This window comes from Ochotona princeps, chromosome 20 (genome assembly GCF_030435755.1).
Source record: "Ochotona princeps isolate mOchPri1 chromosome 20, mOchPri1.hap1, whole genome shotgun sequence".
In the NCBI taxonomy this organism is placed as follows: domain Eukaryota; kingdom Metazoa; phylum Chordata; class Mammalia; order Lagomorpha; family Ochotonidae; genus Ochotona; species Ochotona princeps.
The window spans coordinates 17,147,043-17,173,642 of NC_080851.1; the positions used below are offsets into that span (position 1 = coordinate 17,147,043).

A 26,600-nucleotide genomic window follows, 5' to 3' on the forward strand; every position below is an offset into this window, starting at 1 on the left:
AGCAACAGTGGCCTCTGTGGTCACTCGCTTTGCCATGGCCCAGTAGCCCATCTCCGAGACATCATCTGTTCCATCTCCCGGCAAATGCAGATGCTGAGCAGCTCAAACTTATTTTGGTTCGTGAGTCCTGGTCTTTGTGAAAGCTTGAGTTTCCTGGGCGTCCCAGTCTGTACCCACTTCACTGGGTCACATCACGACACCTGTCAGATGAGATATCTTATCCCTTTGGGGTGCTCAGTTGTTGTCATTTTTCTTAAAATTGAGTTATGGCAATTAGTATCTGAGTGACTTGTCATTCTCAGAGCTTGTACTGAAAGGTGTGTGGTACTCAGTACCGCAACCTGTGAAGTCCGTGTCGGAGAGGAGTGATGCGGATGGAAGCATGGAGGAGGCGTGCCTTGTGAGTGGGAATGCAAACAGCACTCAGAAGGGCATGTGGGAAAGAGGGGCCTCTTTCTCCTACCTGTGGTAGTTGCATTCTTTTTTCTCTCTTCTCTCTTGTCCTTCTGACCAATGTACATGAAGGGGAGGGTTCAAGAAGTTCTCAGAAAATGTAAGTGAAATCCAAGCTTTTGTTGCAAAACATGGAAATCCATGCAGTTTTTTTCTCCCTACTGTGCACTTCTATGATGTCTTTGCAGACCTGTCACAGTCAACAAAATTCTCTTAAGCTGTGTTCTAGGACATGATAATTTTTGAAAACATTTACTTACTCTATTAAAAGTCAGATTTGCAGACTGAGAGAGGAAGAGACACACAGAGAGAAAGATCTCCCGTCTGCTGGTTCACTCCTCATACGGCCAAGCCAGTCCAAAGCCGGCAACCAGGAGCTTCTTCAGTGTCACCCGTGTGGATGCCGGTGCCCCAGGCCTTGAACCATTCCCTAGTGTTTTCCCTGGCCACTAGCAGGAAATTGGATTTGAAGTGGAGCAGCCAGGACTAGAAGAGAGCGCCCACATGAGATGCCGTTGCTGCAGGCAGAGGATTAGCTCACTAGGCCATCATGTTGGCATGGTAATTTTTAAATGTCAACAATGAAAATTAGAACTGGGTTAAGAAATTAACACTCCCACCAAATAGGAACTGAGGTGGTAGTTTGAGCAAATGTTCACAATCTGATGTGTGTATCAGTGCACTGTAACCTTTGCAACCCTTCAGGAATGATGCCTTTTAATGCAGAAACGTTTGTCTGTGATGAACATTGATGAAATCGAGGAGTTGGCTAACTCTGTGGACTGATGAGAACTGCTCTAAGTTGCTGAGGCGGAATGGACTTCAGAATGTTCCATTCAATATTACAGTGCGGTGGCCGTAAGTCTTACTAATTTATGGAATGTTAGAAGTGATCAAACTTTTGCCAAGCATGTTTTTATATTCTATCAGCATTTTGGTATTGTCTTTGTTGTAAATATTCCTGAAAAAATGTGGCAATCATTTATTTGTAGATCTAAAACCTGGGCTACATCCTCTGCAAAATAGTGAGGATTTTAGTTTATTCTCCCAATTTCAAAGGTACAGAATAACTAGCATAAGAGTGGTTTACCAGTTGTTGTTCATTTATTCCTTCCCTTTGTTTCCAGTTTCCACATATGATCACAGCAGATTAATACAAATAAACTCATAATCAAGAGATTATTAACTGAGCATTTCAATGGAAGACCTACCCATGAAACTGGGCTATGTTAAAAACCACTTTTTGGGGTGGGTGCTATGATAAAGCAGGTTAATCCGCTACTTGGGCTGCCTGCATCCCAGGTGAGAGTGCCATGGATGGAGTCCTGTTTCTGCCTTTGGTGTAACTTGCTGCTACTGTTCCTGAGTCACAACAGATGAAGGCTCAAGTGCTTGGACTCCTGCCATGCAGGTGCGAGACTGGAGTTTCTGGCTCTGGTTTCTTCATGGCCCAGCCTGAGCTGTACAGGCATTTGAATTAGCAAATGGAAGATTCATTCTCTCTCCCAATCTGTTTCTCTCACTATTTCACTTCTTCTGTCACTTTGCCCTTTTAATAAGTAAAAATGAATAAGCTAAAAGAAACTTTCTGAAAGTTGTTGTCCTCATTTGAATTTGTCTATATTGCCCACATGGCATATTTGAGACCTGGTTGTTTTTGTTAATATATATTAAGTGGAAAGGCTATTTTGTTGTTTCCAACTTACTGCTTAAGGAGATTTCTGTTTGGGGGTCCCCTGCTATCAGAGGATTGCCCTCAGGGCTTGTGTGTGGTACCGTTTTGCTCTGGACTTTTGAAGGAAATCCCAAGACAGTCCACAAGCGTCTCTATTTCACTCCTATTTTCCATGTAGTCGTTGGTAGATATGACAGCTGTTAGCGCTTACACCAACCCAACATTATATAATGTGCTGTGAAAATAAAACGGGCTGTGCTGGTCCCTTCACAGTCTTAGGTGGGGAAAGAAATCCACCCAGGCCTGAAACTTATTCTGTATACCTGGGACCTCCTTCAGAGAACAAGTTTTGTTTCTCTTTCCTGGGACACTAACTCGGTCTGCTTTTCAGCAACTGTTTGCAGAACTGCCTCCTTGTGAGTTTGGCTGTGGAGCCTGGGGGTCAAGGTGCTTCTCACAGCTCTCAGAGGCCTGAGGGAGTCAGTGCATCGGCAACACATGAGCTGAAATGAAGAGGAAGAATTGACAGCCTTGCTTACAGAGGAGTGAAAATGTGGGAGGGTTGGAAGTTTGCAAAAATATACGAAGATGATTTGAGGTCCGCTTGGGAAGAGAGGTTCCTGTCGCTTCGATCCCTTTCTCATTCTTCCCTCTATCTTCATTACTGCAAATGCTCCATTGCTAACTTTTTAAAAATTACACTGCTTCCCAGAAGACACACCTAACACCAGTAGATTTTCTGCTGGTTCACACAGATGTGTCTAGGCAGGGCTCATGGCTAAGACATGATCTTGAGTTTGAACCTTCACAGATTGATCCAAGGGCATCTTGAAGTAGCTGAGGGATCCTCATTCCTAAAGCTTCCTTATCATTAGTCAATCTTGTACATCCGCCTGCCATTAAGAATGTACCTCTGTGTCTCTCGTCAGAGATATGGGCTTTCTTTTGTTTGTGGCTAGCTGTCTTCTCTCTTGCCCAGGCTGGGCTGCGTGATCTTAGTGTCCTCATCTCTGAAATGGGGTGATAATCTTCATTGTGCTCACACCCATCTGCTCCATAGACCCATCTGGTATCTCATAAACCTCAATCATTATTAGTATTAGTATTGTTAATTAAAAGATGTTGGGCAGTTTGAATTAGAAGATATTTTGTGTTTATATACTGAAATAAAGCTAAGTAAATTAAGGCAGGAAGGACTTGAACCCAATTCTTGTTCCTCAACATCTAAGATTATCTGACTGGCTTCCAGTGTCTACTGCATTTATATATGCACATGTATATCAGTAAATATATAGCAAAGTTAAGCCACATGAAGAAAAAAAATGTGTGGTCTCCAGAAAATATAAATGATGCTTCCATAGACCCTGAAATTGCACTCCAGACATTTCATAGTGAAGTAAAATTTTTACTAAAAAAAAAACAAACAAAAAAACCCAAGTGAGTGAAAAATGAATCCATGTGATTTGTACTGAATATGTAGATATTTTTATCCTTGCTCTTATTCCTAACCAATAATACAATAAAACCATGATTTACAGGGCATATACATTGCACTAGGTAATAGTAGTAGTACTTAGTACTTAGTAGTATCTAGAGTTGACTTAAAATACATGGGAAGATGTGCTTAGCAAATACTGCATTTCATACAAAAGACTTGAGCACCTGCAGCCGTTGGTGTCGACGGGAGTCCTGGAACCAGTCCCTCTTGGCCAGCAAGGGATGACTCGTTTCAGTTTATGACTTTTGTTTCTTTTGCATTAGTTGACCTATTCCACCTTTCTCTTAGTCTTAGCTCACTGCTAGCTCCACACAGGCAAAGGCCCCATGACCTCCTAACATTGCCTAGCGCAGGTCTTGTGCACAGTAGGTATTCAATTCAATATTTACTGAAGTTTGAGTAACTGAATGACTGCAGAAATGAGTTAAGGGGACCTTTATCACTTGTTGAATCCATAAAGAAGTTAGTTGTAAAAGGAATATTTTTTTCTCTTGAATTATATTACAGAACTGAAAATCTAATTATGTAGGGAAGTATTTGAAAATGCTTGAAAAAAAGATATAGACGCTGGTGTGTGTAAGTTTTCTGAGATTCTTACACTTGACCTCCTGGCTATTATTACTTAGCAGTCTCAGAGGCTACTCCGAAGCATCAGACATGATTCTTGATATTGTAATAAATCATTATCTCTCGATATAAGAAAATATGCATATGTTCACATTGAATATCATCAACAGAAAAATTATACTTGTAATCCTGTAATAATAAAGTATCTGAAGTAGGAATAGCCAGCACCCTGAAACAGAGTGATCGGCTGCTTATTGTTTCTTGGGCAGTGTTTCTTGTATGTCATGGTGAACTGACTGCTCGTTTTAGAGCATGGTTTCTCTTCATCAGTATGACTACCAGTTCCAGGCTGGGGATCTTGTATATTGACCAAACAGCAACATCGTATTTGTGGAGTCTTCACTGTTTTGAAACCTTTTGCCCAACATTGGGTTGATCTCAGTTTCAGGAAACAAGTTTTTGTGGATGAAGCCCCATTTGCACTGGGCTGGGTTTTGTCCATTACTTTCACTGTCATCTCGGAAGGCTGTTCTGGAACTGCCAGTGCCCCGTTGGTTTCTCGGTGGCTGCACCAGTTTCTGGTTGTGCCCTTCCAATGCCCTGTTACTCATTACAGTCTCTAGACCGTTTTCCTCTTGTGTATGTCAGCCAAAACATCAACGGTATCTTTTTTTTATTATTATTTTTTTTCATTACAAAGTCAGATATACAGAGAGGAGGAGAGACAGAGAGGAAGATCCTCTGTCCGATGATTCACTCTCCAAGTGAGCCGCAACGGGCCGGTGCGTGCCGATCCGAAGCCGGGAACCAGGAACCTCTTCCGGGTCTCCCATGCGGGTGCAGTGTCCCAATGCATTGGGCCGTCCTCAACTGCCCTCCCAGGCCACAAGCAGGGAGCTGGATGGGAAGCGGAGCTGCCGGGATTAGAACCGGCGCCCACATGGGATCCCAGGGCGTTCAAGGTGAGGACTTTAGCCACTAGGCCACACCGCCAGGCCCCATTAATGGTATCTTATTGCAGCCCACAGCATTTGTGTGTTTTTTAAATTCCCTGAGGTGCCAGACTTCTGGGAATTTTACTTTCCAAAACATGGGATTGCTGTCAGTGCAAGTCAGGTTGTTCTTCACCTGGGGGTTGGTGGCTCTGTAGTTGCTGTGATGAGCTGCAGGTTATTTTGTAGGTGTGATCCTTACCTTACTTTTGCAAGTCGACTTGGAATAAAGCAAAGGGCTTTTATTTAGCTTGGAGAACAACAGATTTAGGAAACACTCTGGTTGGCCATCTTCAAGTGCTTAAGTGCCCACTACATAGAAAAACAGTTATATTTCATGTAAGTAGTTTCAGAATACTGAGGTAAGATAGATTAATGGTATAGAGGGGACAGAATTTCCTGTAGACAAAGTGAAAGAAGAATACGTGGTTTCTTCAGACCCTGAATTCTCAGACACTGGGATGAGAGCTCAATTTAGGGGAGCTGGCTGTTGGTGGGGATAGAAGGGAGACCAGGACACAATGCTAGACTTTCTTGCAAGGCAGAAATATGGAATATGGATAAACATGTCTCTTGAGCTGCCCTGTAGTCTTTCAGCTCAGAAATGCCATGGCTTTATTCTACCAAGGCAAGCCACTTGAGAACAGTTTTGTCTTACCATTTCCTCTTTTCTCCTTCCTTCCTCCCTCCCTCCCTCCCTTCCTTAATGCTTGTGCATTTTATCTCCCTTCAGAATTCAGTTTTTGAAATTTAAAACCAAATCATACAACAGAAATAGTATAGGGGATATTCATATAGGAATGCCAAGTACTTATTTTACATTTTATTTGCATATATTTAAATGGCAGAGAGACTTGCCCATCCACTGGTTCAACAGCTGGGGCAACATCAAGATCAGGAACCTGGAACCTGGAACTCAACGCAGGTCTCCCATGTGGGTGACAGAGATACAAGTACCGGGGCCACCATCTCTGCCTCCTCAAATGTGCATTAGCAGGAAGCTAAATGCAGGAAGCTACCTTGAGCTTGGTCAAGGGCCTGCCCCATGACCATGAAGCCTGTTAGAGGGCTGTTGTTTCTGCTGTTTCAGCTGTCATCATTGCCCCAGGGACACAGAGATGTAGGTCCTTGTCAACGGTAGATTTTTTGCCAGAGTAGGTGAGGTGGAAGAATAGATGTGGAACAGGCCAGTGTTCTGAGGGGCTGAACTCTGGACGTGTGCCTTGGAGAAGGAGCAGACAGGAGACATTGAGAGCCACAGGCAGCCTGAAGCCTGCAGGAGGAGGAGCTTGTCGGACAGTGAGGTGAACCTGCTTCCTAGCAGGTCTTGCAGGAACAGCAGGGAGGGTGGGAGCCAGAAACGCATGCTCTTCTGCCCACTTGCCTGGCTGCTCCCAGCACTGCTCTTTTTGGCTTTGGAACCTTTTAGCCTACTTGGCTGAAAACAAAGTAAAACAGTTAAGAAAAGCCTTGAGGGGTTAACAGGGAGACATACAGATCTGTATGGAGGAATTTCATTTCTTATTGGGCTATCTGGGCCCGCCGAATGAGCAGGTGCACCTTAGGTATGACTTTGTTCATTGAGGTTAGTCCATTGTGACAGCAGCCCAGAGGCATTTGTATCCCAGGAAGCAGAGTTCCCTGCCTGTGCATCCGAGGAAACTCACAGAGAGCTGTGTACTCCGGCTAGTGCCACACATGTGGTTTAATCAGGGCCAGCCTTGAGCAGGAGTCACATCTGGCTGATTGTACTCTTTGCTTGATGAAGAGGAACTAAGCAATACCACTTTTTCATTCAGATATAGGAGACCACATCAAAAAAGTTCATGGAAAATAAGTGTTGTGAAAAAAACTCTTATGATTTCAGATTCGGGCACCAACATAAACACACCTTTTAATTCCGCCTAACACAAGGGTTCTGAAATATCGTCATGCATTTCCTTTTGAAAATCTGATTGCTATATTTTCTTCTTGATTCTGTCTTTAAGGCAAAGAGATGGTGAGATTGGGGAGACAGAGATCTTTCATTGGCTAGTTCATTCAATGCCTGTCGTATTCAAAGCTAGCAGAGGCCAAAGCCCGGAGCCCAGAACCCAGTCTAGATCACCCATATGGGTGGTGGGTCTCTAAGGACATTAGCTATGACCTACTGCCTCCGTCAAGACCCATTGTTAGCAGGGAACTGACTGGGAAATGGAAGAATGGGAATTGGAAGCACACACCCCTCTGTTGGGTTTAGGTACCCAAGCGAGACCAGCTGCTATGCAAAATGCTCATACTAGGGCCCAGTGCGATGGCGTAGTGGTTAAGGTCCTTGCCTTGCACGCACATGGATCCCATAGGACGCCGGTTCTAAACCCGGTGGCTCTGCTTCCCATCCAGCTCCCTGCTTGTGGCCTGGAAAACAGTCGAGGACGGCCCAAAGCTTTGGGACCCTGCACCCGCGTGGGAGACCCAGAAGAGACTCCTGGCTTCAGATTGGCTCAGCTCCAGGCGTTGCGGCCGCTTGGGGAGTGAAACATCGGATGGAAGATCTTCCTCTCTGTCTGTCCTTTCTGTATATCTGCCTTTCCAATTAAAAAAAAATGCTCATACTGCCTTAGACATTTCCTGAAAAGATGTTCTATCATGTTTAATCACCCATATAAATACTGTCTTCTTTCCGAATGTTGCAAATTTGTATTCTCCCTTCCCATTGCTTTGTCATGTCTCCTTTCTTCTCCCTGTTTTAAGATTTATTTGTTTGTTTGAAAGGCATAGTTACAGAGATAGAGAAGAGAGAGGGAGCTAGATCTTTCCTCTGTTTCTTTCTTCCCCACAGTGTCCACAGTGGTCCAAGCAGGCCAAGCAAAAGCCAGGAACTTCATCCTGGGCTCCCACCTGATTGACAGGGGCCTGAGCACTTACATTATCTTCTGCTGCTTTTCTAATCACATCAACAGGGAACTACAAAATACTGCAGCCAAGACTCAAACTGGTACCCATGTGGGATGCTGGATTCACTCCTGGCAGCTTAGACTACCGTGTCTCTATTCAGTTTGACCTCTCATTGGCATTCTCTACCAATATATTTTTCCTGTAATTGTTCTTGGATTTAGAGTGACAAACTAGAATTAAGGTTTTCAGAAACAGGATTCTGTTGAAAAAAATGAGGCTAAATTTGATTTCTAGATGTAAAATATAAGAGAGAGAAAAGAAGCAACTAAGTAGAATACGATTATCTATTCATGTGAAGGTGAATTGTTGTTCCCTCCTGAATTTGGCCACCTGGACTCAGGAGATACAGAAAGTAGAAATATGCTAGAGGAGGTGTTAAAGACACATAACATAAGGCTTCACCGGGAAGACTCTGAACTGGTTCTTTATCCTACCAGTGCCTCATTTTTCTCACCTGTAAAATGAAGACAGAATCTCTAAATTTTACATGAATAAATGCAGACTATAATTATCAAAGTTCCTCATACTTATCTCCATTTTAAGTCTGGTTGGGCTGGTGTAGAATTTACCATAAATCAAGTGCCTTATAAACAAGAGAAAATCATTTCTTGCAGTACTGAAAGCCGGGAAGTCAAAGTCTAAGTTGTGGACAGATTTTGTGTTTTTCAAGGGCTTGGTTGCGGCTTTGTGAGTGGATGTTGGCTGTCTGTGTCCTCCTGTGGCCTAAGAGCCAGTGTGCCACTGGGGTCCCATCCAAGGAGCCTCCTCCACAAGGGCTCCGCTCTCATAAATGTGACTTTCAGGGGGACAGAGCAATTTTGCCACTTTAGATTTGGTTATGTTCTATTTTTTTCAGCTTATTTAAAAGACAGATAAACACAGTCCACTGATTTACTTCCCAAATGCCCTCCAGCAGCCAAGGATGGGCCAAGCTGAAGCTAGAACTCAGTCTGGATAGCCCGTGTAAGTATCAGAGACCCCAGGCCTTGAGCCGTCACCTGTTGCCTGGCTGGTTCAGGCTGAGATCAGACTGGCACAGGGCCTGATGCCCAGGTAGCCTGACAGGAGAGGCAATATCTCAATAGTATCTGACACTATTGATGTTAAAACATGTGGAAACCAGAAGTTTGATCCTTAGAGGCATGTGTTTATTAAATGATAGTTTCATAATCTCATACTCATCCAACAAGATAATTGGCGGAATGGTTCATTAACTCAGTGTTTGAAAAAGCATACTGGATTCCATATCTCATTTATGCGATTCAAGGATTGTAAGACCTTTTTTTTTTTTCCAAGCCTTGACTGTTTAGCCTTGATGAGCATGGGAAGTTTTGGAATTGCTGTAAGATTAAGCATAGTGGGTGGACCTGACAGAGAAAGCTTCCAAGAGCAGGGGACATTTCTGTTAAGTATTAAGGATGTTGGATACTAAATATGCTTGTATAAATTTTGTGTGATACATTACTGCCAATTCTGTTATCAGTCTTTAATTTGGGTGTAATGTTCATTGTCAAAGAATTTCAGTATCTCAGTACCATAGATTTTTTTAAAAAAGATTTATTTTTACTGCGAAGTCAGATATGCAGAGAGGAGGAGAAAGAAAGCAAGATCCTCCATCCAATGATTCACTCCCCAAGTGACCTCAATGTCCGGATCTGTGCCAGTCTGAAGCCAGAAGCCAGGAACTTCCTCCAGGTCTCCCACGTGGGTGCAGGGTCCCAAAGCATTGGGCCATCCTCTACTGCTTTCCAGGCCACAAGCAGGGAGCTGGATGGGAAGTGGAGCTGCCAGGATTCGAACCGGCGCCCGTATGGGATCCAGGTGTGTTCAAGGCAAGGACTTTAGCTATTAGACCACTGTGCTGGGCCCAGTACCATAGATTCTTTACACGGGGCCTAACACTCTGTAATGTTTTCCTGTTAAAGTGTAGGTAACAAATATCCTCATTTAGCAATCAACTTTTCCTTACCATAATGAAATACCTAGACAAGGTACTTAGGAAGGAAGGTTTATTTTGGCTCATTGTTTTGGAGGGTTACAGTGGAAGATCAGGTGGTCCATTGGTTGGGCATCTGTCAAGGAGGCTCAAGGATGCACTGGTGAAATACTACTATAGAGCAAGGATCCCGTTGGGGAGCAGGAAACTAACTAGGCCCCAATCTTGGGCTTTTCACAAAGAACCTTTTCTCAAGAAGTACCTTCTAAGAGCCTGCTGTTCATGACCTAAATGCCATGATTAGAACAGATCTCTATACTTCCGGTGTCATCAGTTTATGGCTTTGAGGGTCATGCTGCATCTCTGTAAGCGGGGCACCGTACTCTGTTGAAATCATAGCACTCATCTTTTTGATGTCTAGGTCTCTCTCTCTCTCTCTCTCTCTCACTCACCCCCCCACACACACAATCCACACATAATCCTCACAGATACTGTAGTAGGCAACAGTGAAGAGAGTTGCACATACTAGAAAGGCAGCCAAGAACTCCGGCATGTACATCAGCACTGGCAACTTCATTGCTGTTATGGCTCCTGTTAACTCAGCTCTTATTTGTAGTTGATAGTAACACCTGGTTAAACTATGGGACTTTACATTTTATGTTCTTTTCTAGATCTGTTTTGCCTCTCAGGCAGATTACAGGTCCTGACCTGACCGCGGGGTGATATCGGAGATGTTGCTTAGCCGTTCTGTGTCTCAGTGTCCATTAGCAAAGAGGAACGAAACACGGCTAATAATTATACTGTGAAGAGGATATGGCATGTACAGAAAGCACATGGCCAAAGGGCATCAGATGGAAAAGCATGGAGTCACGCAAAGGTTCCTCAATTATCTGGGGGAATCAATTATCTGAGTCCCCCAATTACCATATTGAGATGCTATCAGATTGTCACTTCTAAAATTGGATCAAAGTCTCAGTCTTCTGGCTGCTATCCCTGCTTCCGTTTTAATAGGATGTATTTGATCTTTGAATCATTTCACTGGATAAATTGAAGATTAGATAAGAAGTTCAGCTATTTATGGTGCTGCTGGGGCTTTAAGGCCGTGTCTACAAGTTTTTGATACTCCTGTCCCCTCCAGAGGTGGAACTTACTTCCTCTTTTCTTCAGTATGGGCTGGACTTAATGACTTTCTGGGATACCATGGATGACACTTGTAACTCTAGGTCACTGATAACTGTAGCTCCCATCGTGGGTGGCAGCTCTCTTGCGGGCATACAGTGACCTAGTGACCTTGCCAAGAAGATACTCAGGCAGGCTGCAGAGGGGCGCCCATGGTGGGGGTCTGGACAGAGGAGCTTGTCCTTTTTCTGCTCAGGTTTGAGTGACAGCAATCTCATGAGAGATCCTGAGTTAGAACCTTCTGGCCGAGCCACTTCAAAGCTTCCTGACCTATAGAAAGCGAGCTGGTCAATGAGCTGTGCATGTGACTTGTAACTGAGACAGTATCTGTATGCAGAATAGAATTTTAATTTTTGAATTTGATGTACATTATAACGATATACCCCAGTTAGGCATTGCTGTGCCCCATATGGCTGATTAACAGAGATAGCATCTTAAAAAAACATGCGAACAAAAAAAATATTTGTTTTATTTGAGAAAAAAAGAGATCCCATCTGCTGATTTACTTCCCAGATACACACAATAGCTGTGGTAGGACCAGTCCAAAGCCAAAAATCAGCAACTCAATCCAGAGTGAGTGGCAGGCACTTAACTACTTGAGCCATGTCCTGTTGCCTCCCAGGGTACACATTATCAGGAAGGTAGAAACAGAAGTAGAGTCAGGATTCAAACCCAGGTACTCCGATATGGAACACAGGCATACCTATTGATGTTTGTCAGCTACCAAATATCCACCTGCAGATAGTTTTTAACGGTTTCAAAGACCATTGCTCAACTTCAGCACAAGCCAGGACAGGATCACTATTTGTTAGCTTTGAATAATTTGCTTTCATAGCAGAGCTAGCATTGCAGACATTTTAATGGCATGCATAGAAAGAATTCAGCTTCCATGCCCCAAGAAGGCCCTGCAGTTGAGGAGGTTAAGTGATTCACCCCAGTGTGTGCTGCGGCTCAGCCCCTGGGCTGTCGGGTTATTGAAGCTTTGCTCTTGTGTCAGCCAGGGCTGCTGAGTTGCAAACAGCAGAAGCTGATTCCAGTTCTTGTGGCAATAAGAATTGCTGTGAGTGTATCACAAGCTGCAAACTGCGATAAAATGGAGAGGTGGGTGGCTGCAGAGGCCTGCAGCAGGAGTGGCAGTCTCCCTGGGGATTGAGCTCCAGTGGTTCTTCCTCCTAACCCTCCTTACGTAGAACTGAGGTGCTTCAGTGGCCTTAGCTGCCTTGCATGTCCTAGCTATTCTGGGCAGCAGGGTTCATAGCTATTCCATTTATCCACCTACAGAACTTGAACATAGCAAAGAAGTAATTCTGCAAAGAAACTCAGAATCCTATGGGAGGAAGGGGTGGATACTTCTCAGCCAGAGCAATTATCTTGGGTTTATTGTACTTGCTTTTCTCTCGGAATTTCTGCAAATTTGTATGTTAATTGTTTTTTTAAAGTGTTTACCACTCCTCCTTTCTCAGAGGAAAAGAAAATGCAGCCTGCTTTCCAGAAGTTGCTGATATGCAGTGGCCTTCATAACACAAGACTGTAAGGAAGTGCCAACTAGATGCATTTGCTATGGCTACTGTATTGCAGAAGCAAAACCACATGATTGAAAGCCACAGAACTGTGTCATCTCAACATTCTGGGAGCTGGAAGCCCAACACCTGTGGGCAGGGCCATCCTCTCTCAGCCTTTAGGGATATCCTTCCTTGTGCCTTGGTGCTCCTGGAACCTGCAGGTGTTCCTTGGCATGGGAAAACATCATTCCAGTCCCTGCTCCTGTCCTTCTCCGACCTTCTTCCTGTGTGCTTGTGTGCGTATCCAAATCCCCTGTGTTACAGAAGCACAGGCATATTGATTTTGAGTCCATTTGAATGACTCATTTGACCTGATTATATTTTCGAAGACCCTATTCCCAAGCATGATCACTTTGACATATGCCAGAGGTTGGGTTTTGAGATTCCCTTTCAGGGGACACAGTTCAGCCCACCACCACAGACAACTGCCATCCTCTTTACAGAGCGTGAAGGTAGGCGCCTGATGCTGGATTTTCACCGTTGTTAGATACCTTTATCTGAGCTTTGGTTGCAGTGAACTGCTCCCAAAGCTCTGCTTTCTGTTGTGTGAGAACATACTTGAGGGGGCCTCTGATTTAGATTGGCCTGGCAGGCTCACTACCCAGTTTCTTTTAGAAAACAGCCCGTGGTTAGGCTTCATGAGGATGACACAGACCAAAACGTATCGTTGGATGAGAGATTGTTCTATACAAAGACTTGTTGATGCTGGTTGCAAAGGAGGGAAGATTAGTGCTAAAGAGGGCATCAGACTCCTGGAGAAAATGTTCCGTCTCTAGCATGCTTTCACAGAAGTTCTGGATTGTCCGATTCTGTTTGAAAGTGTGGCTTGTTTTAAATTTTAAAGTATGTGTCCATTGTACAGGAAACTGAGGTTATAGGAGAACAATGTAATAAATGACAGATATGGCTACCATTAACTCAACTGTGCCCTATTTCACATATTGATTTTCTGTTTTGAAAACAACGTGGGAGATGACGTTCAATTCACAGGAAGCAATCACTCAAAGTTGAGAGCAAATGTAAAGCATTGATTTGTACCAGTATTTGTATTTCCTTACCCTGATTTTTAGCCATAAGCTAATCAAACATGTCAAGTTACTATGGATAGAATCTGTTCTTTAGAAACCAGCAGGTCCTGGGGCTCCCTGTGTGGGTAATATGGGGGAAGGCAGAGCCTAAAATCTCCTTGGCAGAGCTCTGTTGCCCTTCATGGGCTGGGCTCCTTAATGCTCCTCCCTGTCACAAAGGGGAGGGGACTGGAGGTAGGGCCAGCTCAGAAGTAATGTGCTTCTGGGTGAATGACTACATATTCTAACTTCCATGCATGTACCAGGTGTGGAGTCCCAGGATCACCCATGCCCATCACTACCTTTATCCACCCACCCTTAAGTTTCAACTTGCAGGTACATGAGGGAATAGCCAGGAATTGAGTTGTGACATTAAGCTCCATCTTCTTCGTAGTCAGGCAGGATAGAATAGTGTGTACTGGCTCTGTCTTATGCATTTTGTATTTTTTCTTGGGACAGCTGAGTAATTTGACCTATTGGGAACATTTTAAAAATGAAGCATCAGGATTGTTTCATATAACGGGTGGACAACATTCCTAAAAGGACAGAACACTTTTCCAGCTTGCAGAGCCTCTCTATATATGAGCTCACTTTGGTTTGGATTCTAAAACGACCCATGGGCAGCTGTAGCAGGGTTTCCATCGGGTTGTACCTAAGAAAAGGGAGTCACCTGTACAAGGCCTTCCAGAAAACTTCTTCGGGTTTCTTTGCTGCACAAAGACAACATCGTATGGCCACTTCAAGAAGCAGAAACTGGTCACTTGCTTCACTCTCTAGGTGAAGAAGTTGTGAGTCCACAGTCTAAGGAGGGAAAGCTTCAGAGGCTGAGATGGAATTGAAACAAAGCTGTTTTTCCATCAATGTGAATGTCGTGTATGTCTGTGTCTTTGAGTGAGAGAAAGAGAGCGCACATACTCCTTTTTTTGGTCCAAGATTAAAAGCACAATGTGGGAATTAACCTGCAGGTATATCCACATCTATTCCCATTTTCTTGTGGCCACTCAGAAAGCTTTCCACTTAGCATCCATGTAATAGCAAGTTCATGGAAAATGGGCTTGACAGATAAACTTATTATAATACAAAAAGTTTTCAAATCCATCAATACATTGGGGTCTTCACAAAGCTCATAGAGAAAGCATAACATGCAAAAAACAATGACTGGATCTTACATTTTTTTTTGAAATGTAGTAGAATTTTTAAAGAAGATTTGTTTAATTTGTATTGGAAAGTCTGATATACAGACAGAAAGAGAAAGAGAGGAAGATCTTCCATCCAATGATTTACTCTCCCAGCTGCCACAACAGCCAGAACTGAGCTGATCTGAAGCCAGCAGCCCAGAGCCTTTTTCGGATCTGCCACATGGGTGCAGGGTCCCAAAGCATTGGGCCATCCTTGACTGCTTTCCCAGGCCATGAACAGGGAGCTGGATGAGAAGCGGGGCCTGCTAGGATTTAAACCGGTGCTCATATGGGATTGCTGGAGTGTGCGAGGCAAGAACTTTAGCTGCTAGACTACTGTGTTAGGCCTAGATTTATCTTGTAATTCCATTTTCTCTGAGCTTTTTGCAGTACCCTTGTATATGATTTAGACCTCTGAGATTCTGGGTTTAATTCCTGATCTTCCACCTGTGAGACTTTGGACCTGTTGCTCCTGCTGAGAAAAGAGTGAACTTCCTTATCTGGAAAGAGGGAGCGACATTATATACCTGCCCAGATGGCTGAGGGGCTGGAATAAGCTCAGTGAAGCTCTCAAGGTGTGTGTGTGGGGAAGTAATTTTCCTTCTCTTGCATGTCCTATGTAGAACATCTCATCACATCTGTCCTTGAGGGGTGTGAAGAACATGGCAGGAGTAGAACAGAGAAACTTTACTCAAAGGCTGTCATGAAGAGTAATTTAGGATTATAGAGTCCGTGTCTAGGTAATTGCATCATTGTTCACTTTGGGATAGAGAAAACAGCACAATGCATTTTTTAAAAATAAAAATATGTTTTCTTGTTTCAAATCTACCTAAAAGCAGAAGACTTGAGAGAGCTATTTGTCCAAATTTAAATCAAGATGTACTAGCACAGATCATGTGTAAGACAGGAGGTTCTGACCATTTTTATGAACCTGCTGCCCTGGCCAAGGAAGGACAAAAGGCATGTGACCTGCAGCAGGCTGGGGCATCACCTGCCTTTCCTTGCAGCAGCACCTCCTGGTTAGCCAGAGCCTAGGCAGGGGCCTGGGAAGCCAACACCACCTGAGGTCTGATGGTGGCTGCCTCCATCTCACTTTTCCTACCCTGGGGCTTTCCAGTCTTCCAGGGGGAGTGTCTGTCTCTAATAGGGTGGCTGTGACAGATGCTGTGGGAATTCTGAGTTTGAGATAATGAGCTGTCATATGTCATTTCACTTAAACACAATAATACAAATATTTTGATCAAACATTTTCTCCAGCTGTTGAGCGAAAGCAATAAAAGCAGCAGGGAGTGCCAGTGAAATGGCTCTTCCTGAAACCCTTTAAAAGCTGTGGCCTGTTAACTCTTTGTTTCTCTGTCTGTCTCCCTTCCTGCTTACTTTCCACTTTCCCACTCCTGCAGCATGCCAAGTCCCAGCTGTAAATGGAGAATGAGTACAGGGATGCAAGGGCGTGCAGTAGGCCACAGCTTTTGTTAGACATCCCCCCCTTCAACTGGCCTCAGAACAGCTGCAGCTTCTGCGACCTGGTAAAACTGCCTGCCTGGCCCCTGCAGCAACCCCTCAGCCCCCACCTGCCTCTGCCCCCTCACCTTAGGATGCAGCAGGAGCCCAAACTCAGCATAAGCCCTCAGATGGTGACTCATAGGCAGCAGCCTTTTGAGACCTCTCCTCTCCCCTGTCTCTGCCTCCCTTTTCTCTCTCCCTTCCGCATTCCTCTCCTTTGTAGCATGCTGCCCTTGTCTGGCCCCTGGTTTGGAGTGTAGAGTTCTACTTGTAGACTTCTCTGTCCCCTTACTGCCTGTTCTCTGTGCTGTGTCCAGGCTTTTGGAATCTCATTCTTACTCTATTCAAGGCACAGAATCCCAGACTGAAAGCAGGCATGGTGGAGGGTCAGAATGAACAGGGACCTAAGCTCCAGCAGATCTCAGCAGTTCTCCTGGCTGGCAGGAGGAAGGGGAGGGGATGAGCAGGCAGAGTCCTACCCCCAGGAGGCATGACCAGTGCCCACCCCTGCATTTTGTAAACTGGCTTCAGTGTGAATCGAGCCGCCTCTGGCTCAGCTCAGCCATTGGATTCTACATTTCTCCTGAGTCTTACATGCAGGCTCTTTGCTCTCAAAGCCAGCCCCATTGTGTGTAGTCCCATCAGCATCCTTCGGGGACATTGAGCCCCAGCTGACCTGCATTCCTCCACGCATCTAATCCTGTCTGTACCTTCTGGTTCCATGTTCAAGTCCCAGCAGTGACAGACAACTGTCACTCCACACATGTTCAGCAACTTTTCCCCCATCACATCAGAAACACCCAGGAGAAATCTTCACCTCAGGCCTTCTCCTGCCCCTTCCTCTCCGTGGGCAGCTAGACGTGCCCGGCAGGACCCTGTCTTCCATCTCACTCCCCTGTCACCACCACCTCCTTGCAGGTGCTTTCTCTGCATTCCCCAAAGTCAGGTGCTGCCCCGATGCCTGGGCATTTTCCTTGCACCTGCCTCCTCCCACTGCCCAGTGAGTTCTGCTGTGTCACTGATGTCTGCTCCTCATGTGCTTGGCTTCCTCTGTTCATCTCTGAACCAGAGGCATCTTGCCAGGCATCCTCAGCTCATCCTGCTGCTTCCCAGCAGAGAATACTTAATAAGCACACGCTGAATTAGGACTGAAGAGTTAGGACTGAAGCGGCCTCGTTCTCCACGTTGCTCAAACATTGACATCCAGCATAGTGGAAGAGTTGGCAGTGAGTTCTTGACCAACGAAGCCATGAGTTGGAGGGCTGTGGGAGGGATGCAGGACCACAGGGACCTTTTGGGACTTCGCCTTCATCTTCTCAGCCTCCAAAAGCCATGGGGACATCTCCTTGGTTTTCTTGTTGTCCTTGTTCTATGATGTGTGACTCAGAACTGAAGTGAATTCCAGGTGCTGTTTCTGTGTTTGTGCTCCATTCCAAGTCCAGAGCTAGCTTTGGATAGATAAGAAAACTGCTCGATTTTTGGATACAGTTTTTCCTTGAAGCGCCTGCACAAGACTATCCTTTTACCTCTTAGGATCCCCTATTGTCTTGTATGCTTTTCTCTCTTAGATTTATTACATTAACATTTAATTACTCTTGGTGACAATATTAAATTTCATGAGTGATTTATAGTTTTAATAGAGACTTGTTTGATTTATTGCAGTTGGCATTTGAGGTTTACCAAATTCTTAAGAGCCATAAGTACTGGAATTGCTAAATCTAACTCTGTCTGGTACAACCATGGTGTGGACGCAACCCTGAAACCAAGTATCACAGGGACAAACCATGCCCCATTCTTGTTTGGTGTTACTGTCCTTATGGCAGTATGTGCGGGGCCATGGTGGTGTTTACATGCTCTGTGTTCTTCAGTACTGAAGCACAGAAATTTCTTTTTCATCTTCCTTTTTTAAAAACAATATCTCAAAGTGTTTCTTGTGCCCTGCATGGTTAAGGTGGCTGCTGGCCATTGAGGAGCTGGCCAGGGTGGATGTCCATGTGGCCCTGATATGATGTCGTGGTGGAAGTTGGTACCTGGTCTGGGACTCTGCCTTCATCTATAAAGGTGTTCTGCAGCCCAGAGCTATGTAGTGCCCTGTCTTGACATTTCTGTCTTGGCTTCCACCTGCTGCTCTGGCCTGCATGGGATAGCTGGACACAGCTTGCGGCTGCTGCTAAAATGAGGACTATTTCAATGAGATGTTACTTATTGTTAATGGTGAGTGGAGAATCACTCTGTGCATCTTACCGTTTTCTCAGATAACTATCCACTTGGCAGTTCTAGGGAAAAAAAAGAAAAGGTGTGTGTGCCCCCGGACTCTGCCTGGGCTCTGGGTTCTCAGCCTGCGGGTGGTGTGGGTAATCCTCAGAGGCCCTTGGCCGCCAGGCAGATAATCTTTTCAGGGTTATCTGTTAATTACCAATGAATGTGTGAAGTATTTGTGAATAGGCTTTTGAGGCAAGCTCCATGTGCTGGGGCTCCCACCGCCAGGACTGCCTCCCCGGCCCTGCTTCCTCAGACAGAGGGATTCTGGGTCCTGTTTGGGCCCCCTCAAGGGCCAGTGGTATTCTCTTGCTAAATTGTTTGCCTTCCTAATGAAGTGAGCTGTTTGTTTGACTCTGTGATAGAAAGTATTTAAGCAAGGAGTAAAGTAAACGTCGGGAGACATTCAAGTAAGCCATGCATATCTGCTTTGTGAAGGGAAGGAAAATAGTTTGGCCTCCCTCACCTCCGGGAAACGTCGTTAAGGAACTGTTTAAATAATAAACTGAGCCCAGTGAGCGGATATTACACAGCCCAGTCTGGGGCTTTTGTGCTAGCCCTGGCTGGCCTGGGAATTCCTCTGCCGTGGCCACAAGGGGAGGAGAGAGCTGCTCAATTCTTGCAGTTAGTAATTGTGATTTATTTATGTGTGGAGGGACTTTTCCTCCATTCAGTCTTGATTAAAACAAACCCAATTAGCCTTCAGGATGGCGAGTGGATGGCAGGGCAGCTGTTAACAAGGGAAAGGGTCCCACTTGCAGCAAGAGAATGGCATCTCAGATCCATGGCTGTGTCCTGCCTGGCCTACCCTGCCAGGGCCCATAGGCTGCAGAGAGGGGATCTGGAGTAAGGCTGAGGTGGGGCTCCTGTGAGGTTGGAGTGCTACTCCTGCCAGGGCCCCAGGAAAGGCAGGACATGAGTGATAGGAGGTGCATGGATGACACCTGTTACATGCTTAAGACTTTGATGTAGCAGAGAAGGGAGGAAGTGGCTGCCCACGTGAAGAAAGTATGCCTACAGTCAGGACAGACTGCACAGTTTCTGAGGCCAGTGCAAAGAGGAAAATGGTAAGATCGTGTTAAGAGGAAAAATGTTAAGATTTTCAAAGTGGGTGACCCAAGCTTCAGTCTTTAATAATTGCTGATGTGTGAACATTTTAGGGACCTGGGCATTTTGCCTGCATACTCTCATGACTAAGTGTCTGGCTCTATTCCTGCCTTCTGATCCTGACTCCGCTTCCCTCCAGTGCAGACCCTGGGAGGAAGCAACGACATGGTCGTGCTCAGATTCCTGCCACCGCACCAGAGGTCAGGCTTGCCATGGCACCAGTGAATCCTGGTGCTGACACTGGCCCAGCCGCAGTGGCCAGGGGCATTTGGGAAGTGAGCCAGTGAATGGGAGCACTCTCCAACAAATGAATGATTCACTTAAAAAAAAAATGAAAATGTGACTTTGAACAACTTTCATGCATGCTTGACGCCTTGAACATCTTTGTGGAGGAAATAGACCTGTGTCATTTGGGCCTTATTTTATGGAAGAAAAGAAGTCTGGATTATGATTTAGAAATATAAAATATGATTATAGTTGTTATTGCAGTTTGCTTCTCAGTAATCTGTAGCATAGCATTTAAGTTGAGGCCGTTTCTGGCTGCCATGAATGGAAACATGGGATTGCTCTGGGAAGGCTGTGCCCATTGCAGGTGCTTCTGTTTTTCTGGGGGCAATCTGTTAGGATTTAAAAGGGGAAACTGAAAAGAAAAACAGAGTTTTCTAGGGGTTCATACCAAATATGATAGATTTTGTACAAATATTTGTCTGTCTAGATGATTAACAGGTCACCATCAATTTGATCTCTTACTGATATCATTCATTAGGCCTGTGCTTTGATTTATATGGCTTGAGTACCTCCTGTTTTCTCTCTGCATGTCTTCAGTCACACTTGCAAATGACAAAGCCTTGTGCACAGCTGTCTTGCTGACTACAGAGCTGTGTAGGTTTTGCTTTCTGGCAAGAAGATGCTTGTTGAGTAGGTGCGGGGTAGGGGTTGGATCTACTGTGACTATGAGCATTGTCCATATGTTAAAACTGTGGTCCCCAGGGCTGTACATGTGCACACATATGTATCAGATGCAGGCATAAATCCCAGGAGTAGATGATGTTCTCTGTCCTCATGAGCCAATGGGAATAACTGGACACTATAGAGTATAAGCCCTACCAATTATAGCTTAAGAAAACTCAGCTGCTGTCATTGGTATGGGAAGCAGGGTCACTTTGTGGAGAGGGAGAAGCCCCCGGTGGAGATCACACTGAGTGCATGGAGAGCCTAGGCCTGTTGAGAGATGGTTAGTATGTGTGGCAGCTTATTGGCGACCTCTTCGGGAAGCAGACAGTGAGGCCAGCCTCCAAGAAAGCAGCAGAAGTAGTGGGTAAAGCTTGAAGCCTCCTAGTAGCCCAGACAACAAATCAAAACTTCCATTAGGTGATAGCCAGGGAGTTGCTGACACTGCCTAGCTGAAGAGATCCAAGGATTTGCTGACAGCTTGAAAGCTGACGTCTCCCAAGCACTCAAGCAGAACTCTGGTGGCTTGAGTTCCTCAGGGATGTCTCCAGGCATTGTAGCCCGCCTCAACTGTAGGAAGGATGGATGCAGTGCAGCCTGGAGGTGCCAAGGCAAGGGCCCTCTCACCTGCAGAAGAAGTTCAAGACTCCGGGGCATTGTCATGTCAGCAGAGCAGGGGCTCCAAAGGGCAGCAGAGCAGAGATTATTTCCAATCTGGTCAGCATTCTAAACAGAAATAAGCTAACAATCAACATGGGAAGCCAGATGAGATGGTGAGGCAGGGAATGGGTCATCATCAGGAGAGGAAGTCGCAAAGACGTGGAACCTGGAGTCCTCCACACCAGAAGGCAGGCAGGCATGCAGGCAGCTGGAGACTTTGTACTCACACATTCAGGATAGCCCAGCCTGGATGATGGGCTTTGGACGTGGCTCTTAAGCAGGTTGTTTCAGAATCCTTTAGGTGATAGTCACTCACGTGGTCCGTGTTGAAGATTTATAGAAAATATATGGCTCGTGGCTGTTAGGGAATTGCAGGAAAAGGAAAACATAAGGGGAAATATGGAATCTTTTTGTGCTTGTGTTCTCATAGGCCATGAAATGTAAGAGGTTGTAGGGGGCGCTGTTTTTCCCCTAAGCACTGGGGGATTCTCTCCCATCTCTTTCATTTCTTTGCTCCCCCTTACAAGGGAGTAACTTTGTATGCTTTATTATTTTACAGTCCTGGTGAAAGAAGCACTTAAAATCAACTCTGCTTAAAAGCTTTATGTGTTCTTACAAACAATGATGCTTCATGGACAGTGAGAGTTCAGAGTTTAAAGGCCAAGAAAGTGGAGCCTTTTAATGTTCTCAGTGTGCAATAAACATGCTGGAATTTCAATGGATTCCAAAGGCGTAACAATACTAGCATTAAGAACAGGCCAGGGTCTTTGATGTTATTGACCAAAAAAGAGAGAGTGGGGGCAAAGTGGCCCCTGTCATTTCAGTCATGAGCTTTTAAACTTTTGACCTTTGACCTTTTGTGTTAAAGAGCTTTTTCCATATGGCCTTAGATGCCTGCACCAGGGTGCTGAATTCCCTGGAAAATGCACATTGCCTTAGTGGGAAAGCATTTTCAGGGTCTTGGAAGAGTCCCAGTGAGGGATGTTACTGCTGAGTTCCCACCCATTGTCTGCCCTGGTCCAGGAAAAGTAGGGTCGTGAGGGATCCTATGGGCTGCTCCACAGGAAGCAAGCAACCAGCAAGTCCAGCAGGTGGACTTCAAAGTGCTTGCACTTACCTCAGGATGTGCAGACACTGCTCGGAATGGGCCCCAACATGCCCTGAAAGCGGGGAGTGCCTGGCATGGCATGGCATCTGCCATAGTGACTTTCCCATGGACCCCCTTGTTCGCCTGTTGTGGAGGCCTCTGGCATGAATTCAAGGCTCTGCACTTCTCAGGCAGGAGGGCAGACTCAGCCTGCTGCTGTCCCTGTGTGGTCTCAGTTTTCATTCTTTACTGTACACCTTTCCTACAATAAACACATCCTGAGCTCCTAGTGGATGTACAGGGGAGCCTAATATGCCCTGCTTGCCAGGCCATCTGGGAGGGGAGGAGGACAGTTCCGGTCTGACAGTGAGCATGCCAGCACCAGACCCATTGCCACGTGGCTTTACAGAATAGTGGAACTCAGTGGCCTCACTGTGACATACTTATTCCCACGGCTGTGCTTGCAGCTCAGTGTTTGGTGAGAGAGCATTTGTGTGAGGGAGAACTTCTCAGCCTGTGAAGAATATTCCAGCACAAATGCAGAGCCTTTGGCACGGATGCAGGGATGCCAGGGACTCCTTGGGTAGGAATGCAAGGCCCCTGGAGAGTATTCCAGCAGGAATGCAGGATTCTCAGGATGTCTGAGGTCCCTGACCAACCGGAATGATCCTGGCCAACTTGAATGGTCCTGACCATTCCAAGTGAAGGATGAAGAGGGAAGGAAACAGCAGGCATTACAGGACCCATGGGAAAGTCATGGTACCAACTTGGGACTGGATTGGCCAGCTAGCTGCCTGGGCACAACAGGTCTGTATAATTAAGGATGAGGATTTTTGTAGTTTGGGAAAGCTTGCCTGAGAAGCTCACATTTACATTAAACTTGTACTAAAACATTTATTCAAAAGAAATTGAGAGCAAGCTAGATCTCCCATTTACTGTTTCACTCCAAGGCTCACAGTAGAAGCAGCTGGCTAGTCTAAAGTTTGTAACTCAGCCAGGATTCAAACCCAAATACTCTGGTATGGTCTGGGCTCAACCTGTGTTTTAACAAACTGGGTAAGCGTTGGACACAAGGGAATTTGTTCTCCCCAAAGAAACAGCATAAGCTCAAGACGTGGTGGCTGCTGGAGAAACACGTTGCCTGGGCACCAGTGTCCTGGATGGTGTTGTGTTGCTGAGGGCTGGATGTCATGGTACAGAGCTGGGACTGGACTGGATTGGACAAGCTTCTGTAGACACAGTAGGTGGGAGAAGAAGAGAGGAACAGGGTCCCATCTGTATGTTGTAGTGGAGGGGTAAGTCTGTACTGTGTGGTTTTGATACAGGATGAGGAAACACATCAGCAAGACGGCTGGCTTCCTCGGGTTTCTGCCCATTGACCTCCTTATCCATAAGGCAGGACAGCCTTACAGCCACTGCTTCTCCTGCTCAGATCACAGGGGATATTCAACAAGGTAGTGAATCTAGAGGCTGTGTCTGCTGCCTGCTGTATACTGAGCTACCTACCCAGTGGATTGTGCTCACACTCGATGATTGTTTCTGATTGTTGCTATACGTTGTTGTCACAGGACAAACCTTCAAAGACCTGGAACTGTTCCTTGAGAATAATTACAGACCAAGTGGTTGGTAGAGATTATAGGAAGTTGGTGGATTACTTAAGTCTTCCTGTCTGACTTTGGAGCTAAAGGAAAACATGGATCCTTCATTTCCTGTTGTTCCAGAGCTGCCCGATAGCACTAGGCACTGCTGAGATCCCAGGACTTGCCAGCATTTCTGGGCGTGGTTTTTGACAGGTGATTGACCTTGGTGGTGTGAAGCTCATCCACAGTCCTTCCCCTGTGCTCACTGCTTTGTTCCGTGGCCTAGCTTGTGCCCCCACAGGCCTCCAGTTTCAGCAGCAGAATGGAGAGTGGTGTTGGGTCTCAACATCGCTGCCTGCATTCTGCCCCCTAACAGAGACCCTGCCATCTCCAGGGTCCCTCACAGTGTAACAGTTGATGTGACTTTGGGTAGATTAGTTGGCTTGTCTGAGCAAACAATAGAATTTCCCCTTCTTAATCCTCATGATTTTCTTGATAACAGGAAATAAAGAGAAATAAGACTTAGAGGAATAAAATAAAGCTTTGAAAATGCTGACTGTAGGGTTGCCAAATGGATTCCATGAGAAAATGAGCATTAAGTCTTATAAAACATAGAAGTCTATGTTACTCTGCTTCCATATTTTGCTGCCTGGTTCTCTTTCATTTTGTAATACTGAAAAATATAATTCAAAGGCACTTTTTCAGTTGATTTATTTTTGGTGGAATACACATTTCAGACCCCACCTTTGCTGATGGTTGACTTGCTCGCTAAGCCAGACGTCTTCAGAGTCCTAGATGCCAAGGTTTTTGTGGTTAGAGCTGAGACACTCTGCAAGCAGACAGTTCATTGTCTGCTTTTATCTAGTAAGTCTAAGCATCCCAGTGTACTGTTTTGCAACTGTGAAATTTGACTTTATGGGTTGTACTGGAAAAAATATGATCATTGATATAAGAATTTGTCACTAGTAAACAATTTCTGTCTTTTGATTTCCAGCCTTATTTGTTGTCACTGGAAATACACCATTAGCATACTTTAAAGTATGTGCATGGATTTGTCACTTTTTCTTGATTTCATGTGATCTACCTTGGAGAGATCTGCAGTTTAGATGTGATAACTATAAGCCTCCTCTTATTTCTCTTTGCTGCTTCCCAAACTGGTTATTTTTCACTCAAATCTTGCCAGGAAAGGTAGAAACAGCAAAAATGTCATGGATTCATTTATTTGGAAGCACAAGCAGGACGTGTTCCGGGAATGCTGGATGGAAAGATGTAATTTGTCAGCCATTATTAGGTGGAGGTGATTCTGTTTCTGCCATTGGGCATCCAAAGGAAGGACTCTAGCTGAGGCACATGCAAACTTGGTAGCCAGAAATAGGAGGATGTGTGTTATGGATCTGAGAGTTAGAAAAAGGCTGAGTTACACTGTGACCAGAGCATAGTAATGGGCAGCATTTAGGTCTAAAATATGCATTGAAGTTGATATGCCTGAGTCATTGCACGAAAGAAATACCAGCTTGCTGTTTGAGTAGAAGAAAATGTCTTTCTGGGGGAACTTACACTGAAGATTCAGGACTGTGGAGTTGTTGCTAGAAATAAATATGAATTTGGTTTTGGAAATAACACACTTTTTTTGATGTGAAATTATTTTGTGTCAGTTTGTGTTGCTTCACTTAAAATAAGTTGGCAACTATCAATTGATCATTGCTCTCATTTGCTAGATTTATAACAAGTTTTTTTGGTTACAATGATGTATTTTTGTTTGATAGTCAAATCACAGAGAGAAGGAGAGACAGAGAGATAAGAGTCTTCTACTGGTTCATCCCCTAATGGCTGCAACTGCCAGAGCTGAGCCAGTCCAAAAACAGAAGCCAGGAACTTCTTCCAGGTCTCCCATATGAGTACAAGGTCCCAGGGAACTGGATTGGAAGTGGAGCAGCTGGGACACAAACCGGTGCCCATATGGGATCTCCATGCTTATAGGTGGATCATTAGCCACCTGCACTGGCAAATTTTTAAGTATTAACTTTTTTAAATTTATTTATTATTTTTAATTCATTAATTACATTGTATTATGTGACACAGTTTCATAGGTACTTGGATTAACTTTTAACCATCTTTGTTTTGATGTCTACCGGTTTTGCTAAACTCAGATGTTAAAGCTCTATTGATTATTAAGATAGATAGATAGATAGATTTTTTAAGTCATATAAACTAACATTAGGACATTTGTTCTTTCAAAATTTCATCTAGATATTAACTTGCAAAAAAAGACATTCATGAAAAGAAAACTTAGTTTGAGGTTTTTCTGAAATGTAAAAATATTGGGAAATTACTTCTATGGCACACCTTTTTTCTAAAAGCACCACATAAATATGTTGCTCTGAGAAGGCCACCATGTCCTCTGTCTCA

The 26,600-nt window shown here is 44.8% G+C and overlaps 1 protein-coding gene across 2 annotated transcripts in view; it reads left to right on the plus strand.

Moving 5' to 3' along the window:
- GLI3 (GLI family zinc finger 3) overlaps positions 1 to 26,600 on the plus strand; it is a 244,577-nt gene that overhangs the window by 111,238 nt on the left and 106,739 nt on the right. The window contains exon 1 of one of the 2 annotated variants that reach the window (XM_058678228.1): positions 18,613 to 18,761. The exons of the other annotated variant lie outside the window; for it this stretch is intronic. Within the exon in view, the coding sequence (XP_058534211.1) occupies positions 18,743 to 18,761 (19 nt within the window). The 5' untranslated portion in view covers positions 18,613 to 18,742. Of the gene's footprint in view, positions 1 to 18,612; positions 18,762 to 26,600 lie in introns of those variants that run through there. 2 annotated transcript variants of the gene reach the window in all.